This window comes from Malaclemys terrapin, chromosome 2 (genome assembly GCF_027887155.1).
Source record: "Malaclemys terrapin pileata isolate rMalTer1 chromosome 2, rMalTer1.hap1, whole genome shotgun sequence".
In the NCBI taxonomy this organism is placed as follows: domain Eukaryota; kingdom Metazoa; phylum Chordata; order Testudines; family Emydidae; genus Malaclemys; species Malaclemys terrapin.
The window spans coordinates 16,391,957-16,416,022 of NC_071506.1; the positions used below are offsets into that span (position 1 = coordinate 16,391,957).

Sequence of the window (24,066 nt, forward strand, 5' to 3'; positions counted from 1 at the left end):
AAACTGCATGACTTTCTTGTGTGAAAGTCTGAACAATTTAAAGTGACATTCTACTTTACAGAACACCAAACATCAAAATAAAAGTAATGTGATTTAAATAAAAATCCAGGATTATAACTGGAATGCCGGGTCTTAGTTACCAAGTATTTGTAACTTAACTTTCATGTGTTTAGGAAATACTGAACAGTTATTGTGATTTTTTTTCTTTATGATAGTTTAAATAAATTACCAAAATAAGTGAAACTGGTGTCATTATACTGCATTATTTTGACAAATAAAATATGCAGAATTTTGCATTTTTGGTGCAGAATTTTGCATTTTTGGGCATAGAATTCCCCCAGGAGTATGATATTACGCTGTTCTGGTTCACTTTGCCACCGTAGTGTTCCCTGTAAACTTTTTGTTATACAGTCCAGAGTTTCAATTTACAATAAAGATTTTTTTCAGTCTCAATGAAGTTTGCTCAACTGTTCACCAACATTTGCACTTTCACATCAGCTCACTCAAGCAAAATACCAGTGAAAGTCAGTAAGTTAAAATATGCATGACAATTAATGAATTCATAAGTTGTGACAGAAGTCCAACTTTTCTTAGAGTGTATATATATGACTCATTGTTCTTAGACATGAGTAGTATCAGCTAAGAGTAACATTTTACAGTAATATAATTTGTGATTGGCCCTGCCCTCTTAAGAAAGTATGTGAGTGTGTGTTTTGGGACTAAACAGTTCATTCTGAAATTAGAAACTGTACAGAGCTTCAAAGGATACTGATAGGTCTGGTCCTTGCCACAGCCATTAGGAGCTTTTTTCTGACTGCCTCAGTTAGGGCACACAAAATTCAGCCTCTCCCTCTGAAAAAATGAGTCAGAATGGCTTCACTGAGCAGGTTCATCCAATCAAGGAACCAGAGCCAATGTCGTGTGACTTTTGTAACCAGTCTCAACCAACCCATCTCTAAACGTGAGTCTGAATAAATGTACCACAAAAAGATTTAATAGTAATCCAACTAGCAATACTTTCTATAGTTTTTTTCATGAATTGTGACTTTTACTGAAACTTCTGCCATTTCACACACATGTAAAACATTTGTTTTAAAAAGAAACTAAATGAAATATGAAAGAAACAAATGTAGATAGAAATCAAAATTATGAGTTATGAATTATTCTCCCAAATCTGGTTCTGAAACACAACATATGGTGTGTGTATTTGTGTAAATGAGATAGAGGTAACAAGTTTGTGTGTGTATGTGTATGATATGCAAGGTGAATAAGAATATATTTTTCCATACAGGATGTGAAGAACTGCAGAAACTTGACCTGACAGCAAATTTCATTGGAGAACTGTCCAGTATTGAAATCCTAAAACATAACATACATCTTAAAGAACTCTTTCTGGTGGGGAATCCATGCACTGAGTTTGAAGGTTACAGACAGTTTGTGGTGGCAACTCTTCATCAATTAAAAGTACGTTTTTTTTTTTTTTAACGGATTTGGATCCAAATGAGTATCTAAAAGTGATACATTCCTCCTTAATGCTTGGAGTCAGAATTGTTCACTGAACACACTAATACAAAACAAAATTACTGCTTGTGATAGGAATGCCCTACTTGTTATCCATAGGAAATTAAATGCTTCCATAAAGGAGAACTGATATTGATAAAGAACACAGTTATGATAATGGCTTAGCCAAAATATATTTTGGCTATCTTTTATGTTTTTATCAGAGATCTTTGAATGAAGTCTTGCTTTTTCTTTTCAAAGAATTCTAACTCTCAGGAGGGAAAACATACTAAAGGGTTCTAATTTTTGTGTAAAAGAACAGTATATTTTTAGCTGATTCTCATGCATGAGGAAAGTGCTGGATTGATAGTACCAGAAATATAAAACTTCTGTAAAACCCTTTTGAAGTCAGTAGAAAGATTATAACTGACGTAAATTGGATCACACCACATATGAGATGGGTACTCTAAGCAACAGCAGGAATTACGGTATAGACTCCCATACATACGTTAGGATAATGTAAACATAAGCAGACCTCCCTACCCACAACCACAGTTTCAGGCAGAAAAGTCATTACAATCCACATATAAGCTCAGGATTTGATACACAGAAATATACAGTACCAGAAGCCTTGCCGCAGTTAGATGCTGGTCCCTCATAATGTTTCTAACTAACTCCCTAGATGGCTGAAGATGAAACTCATCCAGGCTTAAACTCTATTGACTGTAGAACTTGAGCACTTTTTCCGGCACCCTGGAGACCAGCATCTCTCTGGGGGCAATTCCCTTCTACTACATGAGGTTTGGGCACTCCAGGCCATACTGAATCATATATAAGTGGAGTCTTTAACCTTCCTAAAATGTCAGAAAGTCAGCACATATACAAGTGTTTACAGTATTTTCAATCGTATACTACATGCATTGATCCAGTTAAGATACTCTGACAGCATGAACAATGTATTAATTACAATCTTAAATGTTTCTGCTGTAGCCTAATTTACATAATACTAAGAAGTTATTGCAAGTCTTGTAGATTCTCCATTTGTATATTAAAGCTGATATAATCAAAATTAACCCAATGCTTGATGGATTTATTGATTTGCGTGTGAGGTTTTCAATTTTTGCCAATTTTATATTTTTTATTTGTTTTTTTTTTTTTTTTTTCTCTTTTGAGAAGTGGTTGGATAGTAAAGAAATAGAACGTTCTGAGAGGATTCAGGCATTGCAGAACTATCGACAAGTAGAGAAGCAAATTAGAGACCAGGAACAGGTTTACCTTCTCCAGAGGGCCAGAGAAAAAGAAGAGGCCCTAAAAAAAATACAAGAAAAGCAGGAGAAGAAGAAAGAAAAACAAATAAAACCTAAACCTGGATTTGACGGACGTTGGTACACAGACATCAACAACATCAAGTATGTAAATTGATATCAGTCCTCTTCTTTTTTCTGTTTTTGATAAGGAATTTATTTTCCTGAGGAAATAATTACCTGGTACCAGGGCCGGATTTCCCATTAGGCACAGTAGGCACGTGCCTAGGCATGCTGGCATTCTAGGGGTGCATAAAAATTCAAATTTTGCCACTCCCGGGTCCCGGCAGGGGGCAAGGCCAGCTGAGGGGGAGACCGCCCCATGTGGTCCTGTTGGAGCACTTCTTGCTCAGCCCGGTGAACAGAGTCACCTACCAGCAGGGCCGGTGAGTGCAGCCAGGGGGCAGGGCTTAGGAGAGTGAGTCTCTGGGGGCATTTGTGTGGGGGTTCTGGGCAGTGGGGGGTTCGTAGGGGTGGAGGAGGTCTGTGTGTGTTGGGGCCCTGGGCAGTGGAGGGTCTGTGTGGGGCACTGGAAAGTTGTGGTGGGACTATGTGGGGGGCGCTGGGCAGTGAGGAGGCTGTGGATGGAAGGGTGCTTGGCAGTGGGGCACCAAAAGTTAAAACTGGTAGGGTTCCCCCACCACCCACTGTCATTAGGAGCTCCAAGCCGCTGCAGGAAGCTCCTGGCTGCCTCCAGGTAGCGGGGGTACCCCACAGCTCCCAGCCACATGCAGGTGACCATATAGCAAGTGTAAAAAAATCGGGACAAGGGGTGGGGGGTAATAGGAGCCTATATAAGAAAAAGCCCCCCAAATCGGGACTGTCCCTATAAAATCGGGACATCTGGTCACCCTAGAGCTCCAAGCCGCCGTGGGCAGCAGAGGCACCCCGCAGCTCCCAGCCACTGCGGGGGTAGGGGGGCTCTGAGCCTCTGCACCTAGGGGCGCCCAAAGTGGAAATAATGCCCTGCTGGGTACATTACTTTTTTACATTCTGCTTTTTAAATTGTGTATGTTCGTCTTCATTGCTGATCTCACCTCTAATAGTCTACCCTCTTCATGCATTGATCCTCACATTAGGAGAGCAGAATTGATCAGAGAACACAACAGAGGATTTGGGGATCTTTTGATTGGGAAACCCTGTAGATTTTTGTTTCCTGAACCCAGCCTACTTTGTGGCTCTAAAATTATTTGCACTGGATCCAGATGGTGGAAAGCCTGTTTAGAGTGAGAAACATTATAAAAGAATGATTGCAGTCCAGTTGCCATTCATCCTGTCTATGGATAGTAAAGTAATATCTTGTGTTCCACGGAGACAGTATTATGGAAATTTGGGCTTATAAATGCTAATTCAGTCAAAACTTCAATGTTCACCTCTCATAGATCCAAAAGTCCTGAAAGTTATAGTGGTTTAAGCTCTAGAGAAGATTACCACTGCTGAAGCCATAATAGATTGCTTGGCTACAGTTGCCATTCAGTAATGGCTTCATTTTGCAAGTATTTGCTCTCCAAGAACACTTCCTGTCTCATACAATATTCCTATTTCTTCATATTGTTTTTATTCACAGATTCCCCCCGCCCCTTCATTTTCTTAACATTGTCCTGAGTCTTCTCATGTGTCTCGTCTGTCGTCTCATGTGTCTCATTATCTTTCTGTCACACTTAACAAACACCTTTTCTTCATATATTTACACATACAGGAACTCCTCACTTAAAGTTGTAGTTATGTTCCTGAAAAATGCGACTTTAAGTGAAACGATGTTAAGCGAATCCAATTTCCCCATAAGAATTAACGTAAATGAGGGGGTTAGGTTCCAGGGAAATTTTTTCACCAGAAAAAAGCCTATCTATCTGTCTATCTATCTTCACACATACGCAGTATAAGTTTTAAACAAACAATTTAATACTGGTACACAGTGATGATGATTAGTATCGGAGGGGTAGCCGTGTTAGTCTGAATCTGTGAAAAGCAACAGAGAGTCCTGTGGCACCTTTAAGACTAACAGAAGTATTGGGAGCATAAGCTTTTGTGGGTAAGAACCTCACTTCTTCAGATGCAAGTAATGGAAATCTCCAGAGGCAGGTATAAATCAGTATGGAGATAACGAGGTTAGTTCAATCAGGGAGGGTGAGGTGCTCTGCTAGCAGTTGAGGTGTGAACACTAAGGGAGGAGAAACTGCTTCTGTAGTTGGATAGCCATTCACAGTCTTTGTTTAACCCTGATCTGATGGTGTCAAATTTGCCAATGAACTGGAGCTCAGCAGTTTCTCTTTGGAGTCTGGTCCTGAAGTTTTTTTGCTGTAAGATGGCTACCTTTACATCTGGTATTGTGTGGCCAGGGAGGTTGAAGTGTTCTCCTACAGGTTTTTGTATATTGCCATTCCTGATATCTGACTTGTGTCCATTTATCCTCTTGCGTAGTGACTGTCCAGTTTGGCCAATGTACATAGCAGAGGGGCATTGCTGGCACATGATGGCATATATAACATTGGTGGATGTGCAGGTGAATGAGCCGGTGATGTTGTAGCTGATCTGGTTAGGTCCTGTGATGGTGTTGCTGGTGTAGATATGTGGGCAGAGTTGGCATCGAGGTTTGTTGCATGGGTTGGTTCCTGAGTTAGAGTTGTTATGGTGCGATGCGTGGTTGCTGGTGAGAATATGCTTAAGGTTGGCAGGTTGTCTGTGGGCGAGGACTGGCCTGCCTCCCAAGGTCTGTGAAAGTGGGGGATCATTGTCCAGGATGGGTTGTAGATCACTGATGATGCGTTGGAGAGGTTTAAGCTGAGGACTGTAGGTGATGGCCAGTGGAGTTCTGTTGGTTTCTCTTTTGGGCCTGTCTTGTAGCAGGAGGCTTCTGGGTACACGTCTGGCTCTGTTGATTTGTTTCTTTATTTCCTTGTGTGGGTATCGTAGTTTTGAGAATGCTTGTTGAAGATCTTGTAGGTGTTGGTCTCTGTCTGAGGGGTTGGAGCAGATGCGATTGTACCTCAGTGCTTGGCTGTAGACGATGGATCGTGTGGTGTGACCAGGGTGGAAGCTGGAGGCATGAAGGTAGGCGTAGTGGTCGGTGGGTTTTCGGTATAGGGTGGTGTTAATGTGGCCATCACTTATTTGTATGGTGGTGTCTAGGAAGTGGACCTCCCGTGTAGATTGGTCCAGGCTGAGGTTGATGGTGTGGTGGAAGCTGTTGAAATCATGGTGGAATTCTTCCAGGGTCTCCTTCCCATGGGTCCAGATGATGAAGATGTCATCAATATAGGGTAGATAGAGAAGGGGCATGAGTGGACGAGAGCTGAGGAAGTGTTGTTCCAGGTCAGCCATAAAAATGTTGGCATATTGTGGGGCCATGCGGGTGCCCATAGTGGTGCCACTGGTCTGGTGGTATATATTGTCACCAAATTTGAAATAATTGTGCGTGAGGATAAAGTCACAGAGCTCAGCAATAAGTTGTGCTGTGTCATCATCAGGGATACTGTTCCTGACAGCTTGTATTCCATCTGTGTGTGGGATGTTTGTGTAGAGAGCCTCTACATCCATGGTGGCTAGGATGGTGTTTTCTGGGAGGTCACCAATGCATTGTAGTTTTCTCAGGAAATCTGTGGTATCACGGAGATAGCTGGGAGTGCTGGTGGCATAGGGTCTGAGTAGGGAGTCCACATATCCAGACAGTCCTTCAGTGAGAGTGCCAATGCCCGAGATGATGGAGTGTCCAGGATTTCCAGGTTTGTGGATCTTAGGTAGTAGATAGAATAACCCCGGTCGGGGCTCTAAGGGTGATGATGATTGTGAAGCTTGGTTGAGGTGGAGGAGTCAGAGGGTGGGATATTTCCCAGGGAATGCCTTACTGCTAAATGAACTAGCAATTGACTGAGCCCTCAAGGGTTAACTCTCACAACACTCTACAAGGCAGCAGGAACGGAGGGAGGGCAGACAGAGACATACACCCTGTGTGTGAGAGAAAAAATGCGCATTTCCCCTTTAAGTAGCTGACCCCAGGCTTAAGTACACTGCCTTGTTAATTAAATCAGCTTGCTGAGACCTGAGAGGGCAGCTACTGCCTAGAAGCTCCCTCCCTCCATTGTGTGCCCCCCCTGCTCTATGGAAGATGGGGTAAGCAGGGTGCAGGAGCAGGAGGGAGGGAGAGATACCCTGACATTGCAAGCAGTGGACAAAACAGGCAGCTGCCAAACGACGTTAGAAGGGAGCATTGCACAACTTTAAATGAGCATGTTCCCTAATTGATCGGCAACTTAACATCGAAACAACGTTAATCAGGACGACTTTAAGTGAGGAGCTCCTGTACTTCTCACCCCTCTCCTCAGACAACTGTCATTAGTAGGCTATCTATAAGGTCAATGTGGAATCTGGGTGACCACTTCTTTCTTGATGAACGAGACATATTCTAGCTGAGGATTTGCATTCCCAATGGAAATTTCCTGCTCTTCATTCTTTCTTTTGAGCTATTCTATTGTTTTAACACTTTATTAAAGTTCTCTGCTTTTTTTTTTGTACTGAAGAATTATGCTCCTCCAAGGTTATCTTTGCTGTAATGTCACCTTTGTAGCTATCTGATGTAATTAGGGTTAGAAGATTGATATGGTTCAGCTAGTGAGTCATTGATTCTCATCCAAGAAATCAGTCAGCAAGACCCATCCAATGAATTACTAATGCAATATAGGGTGCTTATAGTTGTCTGATGTTTGTCTTTGACTTAATCGGTATCTGTGCATATGTTGGCATTGTCATGGAGAAGTATTGAAGGAAATCTGAAGATCTAATGGTTTAAGCACAGGACTGTATGTTAGGAAAGCTGTGTTTTATTCCTTGGTCTGCCATAGACTTGCTGTGTAGTCATGGGCAAAAGTCAAGATGACAAGATGGAACCATATATTGCCATTTTTGAGTCCAGCTACTTCAAAGAAAATTAACAAGAAATGTAAATGAAACAGAACAGTTAGGTAAGCTACCCTGAGTCTTATGGAATATTCTGATATTGGTAGAGTAACTGGCTCTGTGGATGACGGGAAAGCAGTGGATGTGTTACTCCTTGACTTTAGCAAAGCTTTTGAGATGGTTTCCCACAGTATTCGTGCCAGCAAGTTAAAGAAGTATGGGCTGGATGAATGGACTATAAGGTGGATAGAAAGCTGGCTAGATCATCGGGCTCAATGAGTAGTGATCAATGGCTCCATGTCTAGTTGGCAGTCGGTATCAAGTGGAGTGCCCCAAGGGTCAGTCCTGGGGCCAGTTTTGTTCAATATCTTAATCTGGAGGATGGTGTGGATTGCACCCTCAGCAAGTTTGTAGATGACACTAAACTGAGAGGAGTGGTAGATATGCTGGAGAGTAGGGATAGGATACAGAGGTACCTAGACAAATTAGAGGATTGGGCCAAAAGAAATCTGATGAGGTTCAACAAGGACAAAGACGGAAGAATCCTATGCACTGCTACAGAATAGGGACCGAGTGGCTAGGCAGCAGTTCTGCAGAAAAGGACCCAGGGGTTACAGCGGACGAGAAGCTGGATATGAGTCAACAGTGTGCCCTTGTTGCCAAGAAGGCTAATGGCATTTTGGGCTGTATGAGTTGGAGCATTGCTAGCATATCGAGGGACGTGATCATTCCCCTCTGTTCGACATTGGTGAGACCTCATCTGGAGTGCCGTGTCCAGTTTTGGGCCCCACACTACAAGAAGGATTTGGAAAAATTGGAAAGAGTCCAGTGGAGGACAACAAAAATGATTAGGGGCTGGAGCACATGACTTATGAAGAGAGGCTGAGGGAACTGAGATTATTTAGTCTGCAGAAGAGACGAATGAGGGGGATTTGATAGCTGCTTTCAACTACCTGAAAGGGGTTTCCAAGGAGGATGGATCTAGACTGTTCTCAGTGGTAGGAGATAACAGAACAAGGAATAATGGTCTCAAGTTGCAGTGGGGGAGGTTTAGGTTGGATATTAGGAAAAACTTTTTCACTAGGAGGATGGTGAAGCACTGAAATGAATTACCTAGGGAGGTGGTGGAATCTCCTTCTCTAGAGATTTTTAAGGTCAGACTTGACAAAGCCCTGGCTGGGATGATTTAGTTGGGGATTGGTCCTGCTTTGAGCAGGGGGTTGGACTAGATGACCTCCTGAGGTCCCTTCCAACCCTGATATTCTATGATTCTATGATAATTAATTATACTACTATATAAATTGGTGTGAGGACAAATGTGCTGCAGGATCCATTGCCAAGCACTGCTACTCTTTCCACATTTCAAGGAATACCATTCTGTGTACTCTTTTCTAGCCCAGATCCTCTAGAAGACAAAGAAAACCACCAGCAGAAAGAAACAGAAAAGGAATACCAAGAATGGAAAATAGATAAAGATGATGAAGAGGACAGAGCTTTTTGGGAGGAGCCCACACCTTATACTCCAGAGTCTAGATTAGAAGCTCACAGACATCTTGAAGAAAAACGGAGAGTTAAAGAGAATATAAGGTATCTTGGTTTTTACATAAGCCCTACATTGGGTAAGGGGTAGATTTTCAAAGGCATAAAGTCCAGGTAGTCACCCAAATCCCATTGAAAGTCCAGTGAGAGATGGGTGCTTAATTCCCACTTGAACCAAAATGAAATGCGGTCTACTCTATGCATTGTTCACTTTTGTTTCTTTGTATTATTCATAATACCTGATACTGTTTTTCCTCCAAATAGTTTTTTTATTTTAATTGGTTGTTTCTATATTCAGCCCCAGTTTATGTTTTTAAAAAGTTCAGTGTTCAGTCATCTTAATACTATCTTCATTGCACTTGAGTGCTTACTTCTGCTATTAAAAGCATTTACTATGAGGGCGTGCAACAGCATTCTACAGAATTTTTGCAGAAGGAGCACTTCATGCATCTTTTCCATATGACTTACAAAATTCCATGCACGTCTCACCATGAAAATTGGTTCTCGAGTAACAAGATCCTGTATGTTTTATGTGCTGTTTGGGTCAGGAGAACAATCTTAATGCATGATCCGTGAAAAGTCATCTAAGTTTTTGTTTGTTTGTTTTTTAGGATGCCACTGGAACTCCACATAACCTGAAACCAATGCATAGATATTTTACTAGATTTATTGTATAGCTATAGGCCGACATTTTCAAAAATGGTGGGTGCCCAAAGTTAGGGTCCTAAATTTATATTGACCTGCTTCTCAAATGAGCTGAGCACCTTTAGCTCCCCATGATTTCCATGGGGCTTGTGGGTGCTCAGCTGTTCTGAAAATTGGGCCACTTATTTAGGTGTCTGTATATAGATTTAGGAATCTAACTTTAGGCATCCAGCTTTGAAAATGTCAGCTACAGTATTTACACTAATATTCATTGAAAGATATCATAATCACTTATTTAAGACTTGAAATTATGCTGCGTTGGGTTATGATGCCGTCACATCTAAAATCTAAAGATGGTTGGGTTTAGTCAGTACTAGGGAGATCTCCAAGGAAAATTTAGCTTCTGTAGAAAGTGGTGTTGATGTTCATTAGGTAATACTTTTCCTACTGCGCTAATATTAAATCAATGTCCCAGGATAGTGTTAGAAGCACTCTTCTGGTGCTTTAAGTCTTTTGGATGAGAAGTAATAAGTTCTGACCACTTCTCATTACAAATCCAGTGGCATTTTTGAGTATTAACTCCAATGTCTAGTCCAAATTCCAGTTTGAATAATTATATTCTTCCTTTCTTAATTTCTCATGGAATTTCAATGAGATGATGAATCCTTCCTGTCCTAAACTAATGTCATGTTTCATTTCACTAGTGGCTAGAGTCACTCATATATACACTGTGAGGGGAGATTCTCGTAGCCAGGGAGTGTTGGGGGATATCGTGACTTCAAGGTATCTCGAAGCAGTTTAAACAACTTCCTATTTTCTTTTGGATTTTTACTAATTCATTACAGTTTATACGTAAACCACATCAACTAGGTGAATATCGACAAGTTGTGGACTAAGAAAGAATGTGATATTTGCAACATGATACTTTTAAAGAAAATCTAGTTAGATTTTTTCCATGAGCGAGAATCAAATTCTTACCTGTTGTATCACTAATATTTCCAGCTGAAAGCAACAAAAATAACCATTAAATATGTAGGCATCTTAAATTATCAAGCAAAATACTAATGATGGAGATCTAGACTCTTTTAGGATGAATTGGTTTGGTCAAAAGTACTGAAGGGGTGGCTTGTTCATTGGACTAATCAAAAGGCTAGGTACAATTTCACTACTGGTAGGTGGGATTGGGAAGGGAGGTTGTAGGTAACCCCGATTTTATCGTAGATATGTTTTATGATAACTTTGAAGGAAGAAGAGAACAGTAAAGATGTGCCAAAAAAAAACCCAAACCCACACACAAACACCACCACCAGATAATTGTTCAAATATTTACATGCATTCACTTTGGTCATACTCATTCCCTTTATATGTTTACTTCCTGCAAACATTTGAGTAATCAAGTATGACTAGCACAAAATGTTCCCAGGAAGCATATTTCAAAGGTTCATGCATAAGTATTTGGGGAAACCAATTTTAAATTCACACGCACTACTATTTGCATCAGAAATGCCTGCAGATAATAGTAATGAGACTGCATGATCTATGTGAAAAATCATAACTAGCAGCGCACCTTACGTTTCAAATATTTGAGATCAATCCATTAACTAAATTTTGGGGAAAAATAAATATACACATCAGACAAATCTGAGGAAATTGTAATCTGCTCACAGATATTCTGTGAAAAGAAAAAGAAGTTAAGCTCGATGAATAAAGAACATGTTTGCTGAAAATCATTTGCTCACCTTTACTGGCAGGTTAAACTAACTTTTCTAGGGCAAAAGACACATTGTATAACCTGTATTGTTACTAGAGGAGCTTGTCATTTTAAAATAAAAAACTAGATCACATTGAACTTGCTGCCATGTTTCTCTTCATTCTTTCTTTGCTGCTTCACAAAAGGATAAAAATGTGATAATAAACCTTTGTTTCCTTTTCTTTCTCTCTTTTTTTTAATTAAAGAGGGCAAAAAGTGAAAGAGAAGCCACCTAGGACTTTGATCACTGCAGAAGGAAAAGTTCTGAATATGAATGAGCCAAAGTATGTGAGGAAAAATAATAACTTTAAATGAGTGAACTAGTACTTTGCTTTTTATAATAGGGTTGACTGTGTAACTGAAGATATGTGATAATGTAACAGGTCTGACAAATCCTAAAATCCAGTGCAATATTTTGGTTCTGTTGAGGATGCAAGGTTAATTATACCAATATCCTGAAGTTAGGGAACTAATGAATTATCAATCAGTTCAAAAATATTTAGCCACTTGCTCTTTAACATTTAAAGAACTACTTATCTATAAAGATATCAGGTATTTTACTATTTTCCCTTCTAAGGTGTAGGGATCTTGCCTTCTGTGGAAACGGGTTAATTATGTTTGACCATTGAAGGTAATTGTATGAACAGGCACTTTAAATGTAGAAAAAATACATCAGAGTAATGTTTCTGGACCAAATCATTGCCTCCACTTGTAGATGGGATGGAAACCTGTCAAATCTGGGTGATGGAAGCCCCTCTATTAGAATCAGGTTCAGTAGCAGGGGAGAGAGTGGAGCTGGGGGAAAACTCACCTACATTTTATTGCTGACATAGTTATTATGTGATATCGAAACTTTTCTGGAAGATGTTTCCAGAAGCATCAGCTAGGTGGGGAGCCAACTGCAGCATGGTTCCATTGGAGCTGTGCTGCCTTTTCATTGGGAGAGGGGTAGGAAATAGAGTGGCGGCACAGAGGTTCCCTACAGATTGCCTTTGTCCCCAGCAGCTCCCATCTCTTTCTCCTCTCCTCTGGAGGGAATGAAGAAGCCCCATGAAGGGAACCTCAGGATATTTCCTGACCCTATAGACAAGTTTTTCCCATGTTGGGGGTGAATGATACTTTGTGTCTTTTCCTAAGACCAGGTCAACTGCAAAAAGCAAAGCTAACATAGCTTTTGATGATTAGTATGGAGAGAATGTTGTTACATCTTTGGAAGGACAATCTAAAGCCATGCACATTTAAGGGATTTGGAAACTGGCATTTTAATTTTGAGTGGTATGAATGGAATGAATAGCAGTGGCAGAAGTATTGGTGTTTATTCCAAGTATATCAGAAGAAGCTCACCCTTGTATTGATGTCTCCACTTTATTATAAAAATGTGTTGACAGAAATACAAAAAAAGAGTAATTTTCTGTGCAAAGATAAGTCTATAATAGCTTAAAATTTTGTGTTGACAGTACTGAATTATGGTTCTGAGAGGTACAGACATTTAGAATAAAGCTCTAGCACTATTCTTTTAGAAATAATGTTGCCCCAGAGTTTTGCGTTGTCAATAGTTACTAGTGGTGTACTATTCATACAGGTCTTCTGCATTGGAATTTATTCAGTGGATTTACGTATATAGGGCCAGATTATGATAGGCAGTTGCACAGATGTGTGGGAAGCACACAAAGAGCTTCCACCCCCATATTGCATGGTCTACACCAGGGCCTGTGACAGTTCCGGTGCTCATTGCCCCCCTGGTAGTGAATGGTACCTCAAAAAGAACATAGGAGATACATTCACAGCAAGGCACTTGCAATGCACATTCCCTCCCCAGCATGGCTTCTGCATTGCATTGCAGAAGCCTAGTAAAGCAAAGTCAGACTTCCCTCAGTGTTGTCTTTGAATATCTACCAGAAAAATAGCTACATCCTGCATAGAAAGGAAGGATGTTTCTTTGCTAGACCGGCTGCTATCAAGAGAATGTTGCACTTCCTTTTTCAGCTCTCCATGTGTTGGGGGAATCTGCCTTATAGGAAAGAGACCTGGAAATATCTCTAGTGCTCATGGGAAAAAAGGCATGGAGATTTGGAATCATTCTTTTGTAGTCGTTTTCTCTGCACCTTCCCTTCAAAAACACTCCTAATCTAGACAGCTCACTGCGGCATAAAGCCTCCTCAGTCTGACCGTATTGAAATAGAGAGGACTAAAAGGTAACAAATATTACGGGCACATACATTTTATAGTTGAGAGACCCATTTATTAAAACTTTTAAGAGCTGAATTTTTCCCATCAATTACCTGAAAGCCAGTGTATCTGAGCTAGCGTGAGTCTAAATAGCAGCATAGCCATCGTAGCATGGCTAGTGGCAACAAAGGCACAGCTTAGTTGTGCCATGTACGTACCCAACAGTTTCATGTGGGTTTGTGCTCAGGACCCTAAGCCGTGCCTCTGCTGCCACTACCCATGCCACTGTGGCTACACTGCCATCGAGTTAGTGCAAGCATGTGTACAGGCGCAGAGGAATTATACTCCTAGCTCATAGTGTAGATGAAGCCACAGATATATCCACATTTTCTACACTAGAAAAGTTTTCACCAGCAAATGTCTCTGTTCCTGGATTTTAATGAAACTGACCTTGTACTCTACTTTTAATTAGGTTTTCAGTTAAGAAGAAAAAAAAAACCCTGAAAAATAAAACAGAACCCGGTTCAAACATTCATGTAGTGAAGCTGTAGATGATTCTAAAAAGACCATATGAAGTATCTTCTAAATTATGTTGGTATTAATCTAAAAAATGCTAGCTGTTGAATGTAAAGTTATGGAACTGTATGCTCACACAAATCAGTTGTATTTATTCTGAAGGTGTTTTTTTATCATTGTTACTAGACTTCATTTCTTTTTGAAAGATGATGAAGAAAACAACCAGTTCATCCTGGATCTTGCTGTTTATAGGTCAGAATTATTTATTATTATGATGTTTGGGAGCAATTGTCATTGCTGTCATACACTGATATGCAGTATTCAAAATCACCCTTCCCCACACACTGAGACTTTGTGAAGGGAACAAATCACGGGGAGAATGGAAGGAATAGAATCCACACCCAAACCTGTGGGCAGGTGGTGGGGTCCTTCATACCTTGAATAGCCATTGTCCTGTATGCTCCTTTTATAGGCGTTCTTTATTGTTGGATCCATGTAAGCACAGTTCCAGTGGTCCTTTCCTGAGTCCACAACAGGGGTTCCTTCAGCACCAACCTATTTAGAGTTATGCAAAATCCCCATTGCCTTCCTCACTCCTCCCCCCTGCCCTGCAAACCCCCCACTCTTTAGCTCTTCTATTCATGATCGCTACCCTCTGCACTGCAGTTGAAGAATTTCGGTCCATGTGAGCCCCTGGTAGAGTAAAGCTTGTGCAGTTATTGGTTATACAACATGGACAAAGATATGCTCTAGGAATTATTTTGAGGAAGTTCTATGGCCTGTGTTATATAGGAGGTCAGATTAAATGATCAGATGATCACAATGGTCCCTCCTGGCCTTGGACTCTATAAAACACTCTTGTTGTGCTGGAGGACTTTTCCCCCCTATTCTCTGGTATTTCTGAGTTATCAGAATACGACTTTGTTTTAAGCTGTGGAAACGCTGTTCAAGTGTTGACGACAATAAGACTTTGAAGCTGGTATGTAATAGTATATGCTCTTCAGTGAGGATTGCAAACATCACAACATTTGAAAAAGTTAGCCAAGTAGTAAAGAAGTTATAATAGAAGGAAGAAGAGAAAGTGATACATTGTACCTTCAGTGATGGGCTGAAGAGTGTATAGATTGCTCAGTCAATAGCAGACATTAATCAAAGTGGATTCTTTACAGCTTACAAACCTTATTCAACAATATTGAAAAACAAAAATGCTGTCTTGAGTGTTGGTGTAGGCGATTGAGTTCCTGAAAACGGAATGTAAAAAGTTATTCTTCATATGGGAGTCAGTGTAGCCTAGTGGATAGAACACTAGACTGGGACTTGAGAGATCTCGGTTGTATTGTGAACTTGGCCACTGGCTTGCTAGGTGACTTTGGGCAAGTCACTTCACTTCCCAGTGCCTCAGTTTCCCAATCTGTAAAATGGGGATAATTATATTAACCTTGCATGGTGACAGGTTTCAGAGTGGTAGCCGTGGTAGTCTGTATCAGCAAAAACAATGAGCAGTACTTGTGGCACCTTAGAGACTAACAAATTTATTTGGGCATAAGCTTTCGTGGGCTAAAACCCACTTCATCAGATGCATGGACTGGAAAATACAATAGGAAGATATATATAACAGTACATGAAAAGATGGGAGTTGCCTTACCAAATGGGGGGGGGGTCAGTTTTTCGTCCTGTTGATAATAGCACACTTTAATTGAATTGTCTCATTAGAACAATTATTGTTTATTATTTGTATTGCTATAACAATCCAATGTCTAAATAATAATCTGGGCCCCATTGTGCTGGCCACTGTAAAAACACAGTCCCAGTCCCAAAGAGCTTAAATTCTACGATTCTCTCTAGGGCTGTTGATTAATTGCAGTTAACTCATGCAATTAACTCAAATAAATTAATTGCAATTAAAAATTAATCATGATTAATCGCAATTTTAATCACACTTTTAAACAATAGAATACCAATTGAAAGTTATTAAATATTTTGGATGTTTTTCTACATTTTCAAATATTTGATTTCAATTTACAACATAGAATACAAAATAAATAGTGCTCACTTTATATTATTATTTTTATTAAAATATTTGCACTGTAAAAATGATAAACAAAAGAAATAGTATTTTTCAATTCACCTCATACAAGTACTGTAGTGCAATCTCTATCATGAAAGTGCAACTTACAAATGTAGATTTTTTTGTTACATAACTGAACTCAAAAACAAAAGAATGTAAAACTTTAGAGCCTACAAATCCACTCAGTCCTACTTCTTGTTCAGCCAATCGCTAAGAGAAACAAGTTTGTTTACATTTACGGGAGATAACGCTGCCCGCTTCTTATTTACAATGTCACCTGAAAATGAGAACGGGTGTTCGCATGGCACTGTTGTAGTTCGCGTCGCAAGATATTTACATGCCAGATGTGCTAAGGATTCATATGCCTCTTCATGCTTTAGCCGTTGTTCCAGAGGACATGCTTCCATGCTGATGATGCTCGTTAAAAAAATAATGCGTTAATTAAATTTGTGACTGACCTCCTTGGGAGAGAATTGTGTGTCTCCTGTTCTGTTTTACCTGCATTCTACCATATATTTTGTGTTATGGCAGTCTCAGATGACGACCCAGCACATGTTGTGCAATTTAAGAACATTTTCACTGCAGATTTGACAAAATGCAAAGAAGGTACCAATGTGAGATTTCTAAAGATAGCTACAGCATTCAACCCAAGGTTTAAGAATCTGAAGTGCCTTCTGAAATCTGAGAGGGATGAGGTGTGGAGCATGCTTACAGAAGTCTTAAAAGAGCAACACTCTGATGCGGAAATTACAGAACCCGAACCACCAAATAAGAAAAAAACCAACTTTCTGCTGATGGCATCTGACTCAGATGATGAAAATGAACATGCGTCGGTCCACACTGCTTTGGATCATTATTGAGCGGAACCCGTCGTCAGCATGGACGCATGTCCTGTGAAATGGTGGTTGAGTTATGAAGGGACATACGAATCTTTAGCACATCTGGCACGTAAATATCTTGCAATCCTGGCTACAACATTGCAATGCGAATGCCTGTTCTCACTTTCAGGTGACACTGTAAATAAGAAGCGGGCAGCGTTATCTCCTGCAAATGTAAACAAACTTGTTTGTCTAAGCGATTGGTTGAACAAGAAGTAGGACTGAGTGGACTTGTAGGCTCTAAAGTTTTACATTGGTTTATTTTTGAATGCAGGTTTTTTTTGTATAGAATTCTACATTTGTAAGTTCAACTTTCATGATAAAGCGATTGCAGTACAGTACTTGTATTATGTAAATTGAAAAATACTATTTTTTTCTTTTTTATAATGCAAATATTTGTAATAAAAAAATAAATATAAAGTGAGCACTGTACACCTTGTATTCTGTGTTGTAATTGAAATCAACACATTTGAAAATATAGAAAACATCCAAAAATATTTAAATAAATGGTATTCTATTATTGTTTAACAGAGTGATTAATCGTGCGATTAATCATGCTTATTTTTTTAATCGTGCAATTAATCACGATTAATTTTTTTAATTGCTTGACAGCCCTAATTCTGTCACATAACTTAATTACATTAGAGTAATCAAATGGAATTTTTTCAAATTGCAAACCCATAATTAATGAGTTGCATAGTCTTAACTGCTTTCCCCTGAACGATGATGTTAACTTACTTAAACTAAATTCACTTTTATTTAATTCTGAAGACATCTGGACAGCTCTCTAATTGATGTTGATGTCCAGCCAACTTACCTCCGCGTAATGGTGAAGGATAAGGTTCGTATTTTCTTATTACTTTCATTTAAAACTGAGAATTTCACTTTTCATGTCTGTTGTTACTCATTTCCTGGGTTTACTTTTGGCTACTGTAGGGCCTAAATCTTTTCCCATTGAAATCATGGCAAAGCTCTTACTTAGATCAATAGAAGCAAGACTAGACTCTTAGGAACTGATCCAGTGCTTGGTAAAGTTAATTGGAATCTTGCCATTGAATTCAATGGACACTCAGATCCTCAAAGGTATTTAGGTGCCTAACTCCCATTGAAACCAATCAGTTAATTTCACTGTAACTTAGGCACCTGAATACCTTTGAGGATTTGGGCCTTACTGCCTTGTAACTTCACACCAAAAAATAAAAATAAAAATAAAGGCATAGGTCTAACTGATTGGTAACCACATAAGTCTGAATAGAAATCAATAGTGTCATTAGGTTAGGAAATCAACATAAAAGTTCAAAAGTACTCACAAACCCTTTTTTAAATGTATTACTCCAAGTGGTGTGTAACCACACAGAAAAAAGCCACTTACCACACTGATTCTATTTGTGACCAAGAAGTGAACTGGGGAGGTATGGACAGTGAAATATACTGGATTCTCCTCACAACTTTTTTACACCACAGTAACTTCATTTCAGTAGAGATACTGCTTGTTTATACCAAGTAAAGTGAGACTAGAATTAGACCTACAATCTGTAATTTACAGAGGACAGAAAGAACTGGATGTATATTCAGCTGAAAGCCCCTTTTAAGAGACCTTCCATTTTCTGTAATTTTTGGTGATTTTTTTGTTTGTTTTTCAATTTAAATTGAAAACCAGAATCCAGATTTATAATTATACCATTTCCATAAGCACAAATTTCAAAATTACGTTCTCTGAAATAGATTGTTAGTCTTTCTCATTTCATTGCTAGTATAACTCAAACATCATTTCATACCTTTCTTTAAAAGTGTCACTTTTCTATTACAGCAATTCAGGCAAGCATATTATATATATTACACACACACATATAATGTAAATGAAGGTTGTTTAACATGCAGATCAGTTATTTGGATTAGTATTAATATATATTACATGAGAGGATTCAGACCTATCCTATCCTTCAGATCAAAGTATATGTTAATGGAATTTCTGTATGTTTTCTATCTGGGTAAAAAAATATTTTAATACGATATATTCTATCCTATTTTCCTTTAGCCATTTCAACTTGTGCTTCCTGCAGAGGTGAAGCCAGATAGCAGCTCTGCTAAAAGATCTCAGACAACTGGACATTTAGTTATCAGCATGCCAAAGGTATGTAAATTCATTTGGACAGGCACCATACAAAGCTACTTGTGTATCAACAGTACTCTGAGAAAGATTTATAGATTGTACCTGAAATACATTACTAGCTAATGAAATCAGGTCAACATTTGCTGTCAGAACTCATATCTATTAGAAAGAGCTTTTCATACAGACAGAATAATCATGTGGTGCAGACCTAAGATTTATGTTCTTTCTTTCTTTCTTTCTTTCTTTCTTTCTTTCTTTCTTTCTTTCTTTCTTTCTTTCTTTCTTTCTTTCTTTCTAAGTTTTACAAAAAATAATCCCTTTAGAACTGTTTAACTGTATTATTCATTTGAAACAAACTGCAGTATTTAGTATTTAAATATTTCATGAAGAATTTGCAGTCCAAACAGAGAAGAATTGTGATAGCTCATGAGAACCAGAAAATTTAAACTGACTATGAATAGACAAGTCTACTTTCTACTCTAAGGGTACGTCTATACTTACCTCCGGGTTTGGCGGTAAGCAATCGATCTTCTGGGATCGATTTATCGCGTCTTGTCTAGACGCGATAAATTGATCCCGGAAGTGCTTGCCGTCGACGCCGGTACTCCTGCTCCACGAGAGGAGTATGCGGCGTCGACGGGGGAGCCTGCCTGCCACGTGTGGACCCGTGGTAAGTACCTGGTAGTTTGAACTAAGGTACTTCGACTTCAGCTACGTTATTCACGTAGCTGAAGTTGCGTATATTAGTTCGAACTGGGGGGTTAGTGTGGACCAGCCCTAAGATGAGTGAAATGAGAAAAATACTTTAAAACTATGCATGCTTCACATATATATGATGCAGACTACATTATGGCCCAGGTATGCTGGTCCAGCCAAGCTTTTTTTGATACAGGACTGTTGGGGAGGGGCAGAGTAACTTTTGTGCTCCCCTATCCTTTTAGCATAAATTAGAGCAGCCCTGAAGCTGCCGTGACTTACCATAGCCAGGATTGAAGGATGAGTGGAGAACCAGGTGTTCTGGCCACACCTCTTGCAACCTATGACATGCTCTTATGCTATGCAACCATGAAAAAAGGTGGTGTTCGAACTGGCTATGCCAGCTATTCATTGTCCTGGGCATTCTCTTATGCAAGAGGAATCCCCAGCTGCCCAACTAGGGCAGTTTTCCCTTTCCCTTTGCACCATGATTCATTGCTAAGGGGATGCAACTGGGGGATGAGGATCTGGCCCCGTATTTAAAATTTTTTGAGTGACCATAAGCTACGGAGGTAGCGGTAAGGTAAGAACAGTATTTTTTTTTTAAATCTCTTTTATTCTAACAAAGTTCTTTTTAAATTTTTATTTCTCTTACTCTAGTTCTGTGTCTTATATCTAGTCTGTTTCCCTCAAGTTGCACACCATCTGTCCACCCCTGCCTGGAAAGCCTCTCATTAACTCATATACTGTAACTCTAACAACAAGCTTGCAACTTCACCAGTAGCTGGAAGTATGCCTATGATTTCACTCCCTTGATCAAGATTCACATCTTGGTAATGTTCAAAATTCACTTAGATGAAAGCCTGATAAATTTGTGCTTTTCTTAAACTGATTTCTTTGAAACATGGGCTCTGACATTAGGCATCTTGATTGATGCACCTTCTGAATGTTTGTTTGAACGGAATGAATCTTGCATAGATATTCATTTATCCTTTCAATTTTTTAAAATACTAATAGATGCCTATCCTATGCCCTTAGTGTCCTTACAATATAGTAAAATGTACAATATCCCAGATAGTCTCTAAATATACTCAAATATACTGTCTAAAATTACCTGCCAAGAAAGCCAGTCCGACAGATGCTAAGTGAATATGCCCTCCTTAATATCACAATTTGGATTGTATTTACCCTATGATTAACTTTGTGTTTTAGGTAAGTTATTTAAATGAGGGTTTGGAATTACTAAGTTCCTTGGTCATTAAGGGTGAAATCCAAGCTGCCAGATCACAGCAGAATCATGAACAATGGGGAAGTCTGCTGAATAGAGGGTTAGGGAACAGGGAAGCTGTACAGCCCCCTCCACATTTCTGTGCCATGCTTATGCATTTGTCCACCCACAGGTGTGTATGTGTGAGACAGGAGCAGGATGCTGCAAGACATGCTGACCCCTGTTGCCAGTGGGTCCAGAAACTGCATGGAACGACTGGCCTGAAAATGCATGTATGATAGGAGCAGCAGCATACATTGGCTTCTCCTGCCCATCTCTTGCCCATCCCCAGTGACAGATTCCATTCCTCATCCCTAGGCACATGTGGCAGAACACATAGCTTGTTTAGTGGAGATGTAGACCATTTTCCAGAATTGCAGGAGTCCTGTTGACACTATGGAGACATACCCCATGAAGGTATCTCTGGACTTCCTTGGGTGTTATAAAAGCATAATTAATAAAGGTTAGCAACATTATGGAGACCACCAGCTAGGCTCATTTAGGCTAGTATAGCTGAGATCATCAGCATTACTTGTGGGTATTCATTTGATAATATCAAGCTTGATATGCATTACCAGAGTAAAGATGACTGAGAGTTCATGCAGAGTTCTCTCAGGATGTGTCAGTGATAAGGCAAGCCTAATAATTATCCTGCTATGTTTAACCTTTGTATTCTAGATTTACACTTATTCCCAAAAGAAAATGATTTGCAACTAGATAAATGAGCTAGCAAATTCTTTATGTTAGTGAAATTTAAAGAATATTATATAATCTAAGTAAATAGGCTTCCTCCCTGTAGGCTTTCTGTAATACTCCGGAAAGGCCAATCACGTCTCAGTAGTGACCTGATCCAAAGCCATTGAAGTCAATGAGAATCTCTTCATTGGCTTCAATACGCTTTGAATCAGGCCCCAACACCTTTCAACACTCATCCTCCTCCATTCTGTTCATAGCTTTCAGTTCTTTTAAAAGCAAAAATAAATGAGCCTTTGTCTTGCTCCTCTGTGACCTTGGTGTAACTCAGATTTTGGAGAGAATAAATTCCACATGAAGTAAAAGAAAGCATTTCATGTTTCCAGTCACATTGCTGTTAATTCTGAGAATTATTATCCTTGCTTCTCTTGCAGCAAGGATAATAATTTTCAGCATATTTTCAGCTTGTACTTAGCAGTTCCTTTTCTGGATCCCTCTGAACAATGATATTAAAATAGCTCTCTTTTCTATTCTCTTGCAAAGTCCTCTGGTGTCTGAATAGTCCAAATAATAGCAATAGCGATGAACAGAAATCTCCTCTTGTAGAATCCATGTTGATAAAGTACAATAGTTGCAAATTAATTTTTAAAATTTGTATATGGTTATTTAAAAACATGATATTTTTCTTCAAGTGATTGTCCACATGTATTCCACAACTGATGCACATGTGCCACATGCATGTAAGATTAGATTCTTTTTGAATAACAGTGTCTGTTGGGGCCATGCATTTGTTCTGAACACCCTCACTCTTCATAGCTGAGGGCATGGAGGGCCGAGTAGCCGGACTTCCCTCCATGTCTTTCTTACCACCCATGTCAGTGAAACAAAACCCCTACAAAGTCCACATCTCTGCCTAATGTGTGATTGTTTGTGTTTTCTCTGGTTGTTGGACGTGTTCCATAGTAAAGTTAGTTTAGCTTAGTTAAGCTAGTTGGCCAAAAAGAATGAAAAGAAGACAAGCTCTTCAACTTCGGGAGTGCCTTCTGTACCCGACCCTGCTGGACATGGCAGAGTTGAAAGCCCCAGCATTCAAATCCTGTCTCTCTTGTGAGGCAGCTATTCCCATTGACGATGACTGCTCAGAGTGCCTCCTCTCTCAGTGAAGCACATATTCCAGATAAGTGCTTGATATGTTGTTTTTTCAAAGAGGGCACAAAAAGTGAGGGAATCCTGCCTAAAATTCTTCCACTTGGAGAGATCCGTGAGGGCATCCTCTGAGCCCAAGGGGAAAAAGACTGACAAATAGGACCTGACTGTCTCTGTGAGTGCTTTGGTAAACCATGGGTCCACTCTGATCTTCAGGGCTCATTTGTCATCAAGAGATTCCCACCTGTCTCAACACTATCTTCTAAGAAGAGAGAAAAGAAAAATCACTTCTCCTAGGGTGACCATCCACTTCAAGCACACCCAAAGATATCAGTCAGAACATGCCCAGACTCATGGGTCATCTGGCCTCCTGCAACTATGTGAAGCAGTTTACCCAATTTTATCTATGCTGCATGCATGGGTGGTTGAGATCAGTGTATCTACCCAGAAGACACCACATAGACATGATGGTTGCGGTTCTATATGAAGTCCTCTCTTAGTTAAACTGCTAAAAGAACACTCTACACCTGTGCAGTGGCGTACCATTCTCCGTACCCCTACCTACCAACCTGTTGGTGACAGACACTTCCTCTCTCAAATGGGAAACTCATCTGGACTACCTTCTGAATCAAGGCCTGTGGTCCTCCCAGGAGGTACATCTCCACGTAAGTTCCTGGAGCTCAGAGCCATTTGATTACGATGCACAGTGTATCATCCCATGCTTCAAGGACCTGCAGCAGGTGTTGAAATACACCCCGCTGGCCCACACCCTGAGAGCCCAGGGCTACGAGGTCCAGATCCATGTCCTGGTTGTGGGAGCACTGGGTGCATGGGACCCCCACAACGAGCTGGTGCAGAGAGCGTGCGGAGTCGGTCGGCGCTATGCCCG

At 39.9% G+C, this 24,066-nt stretch overlaps 1 protein-coding gene across 5 annotated transcripts in view; it reads left to right on the forward strand.

Annotated features, from left to right (window-relative positions):
- The window catches only part of DNAAF11 (dynein axonemal assembly factor 11), a 65,002-nt gene that overhangs the window by 28,878 nt on the left and 12,058 nt on the right, over positions 1 to 24,066 (forward strand). For all 5 annotated transcript variants that reach the window (XM_054017130.1, XM_054017132.1, XM_054017134.1 and 2 more), the window contains 7 exons: positions 1,292 to 1,464; positions 2,677 to 2,909; positions 9,093 to 9,284; positions 11,838 to 11,915; positions 14,503 to 14,568; positions 18,034 to 18,103; positions 19,301 to 19,396. In XM_054017130.1, coding sequence (XP_053873105.1) covers positions 1,292 to 1,464; positions 2,677 to 2,909; positions 9,093 to 9,284; positions 11,838 to 11,915; positions 14,503 to 14,568; positions 18,034 to 18,103; positions 19,301 to 19,396 — 908 coding nt within the window. The remainder of the gene's footprint in view (positions 1 to 1,291; positions 1,465 to 2,676; positions 2,910 to 9,092; positions 9,285 to 11,837; positions 11,916 to 14,502; positions 14,569 to 18,033; positions 18,104 to 19,300; positions 19,397 to 24,066) is intronic.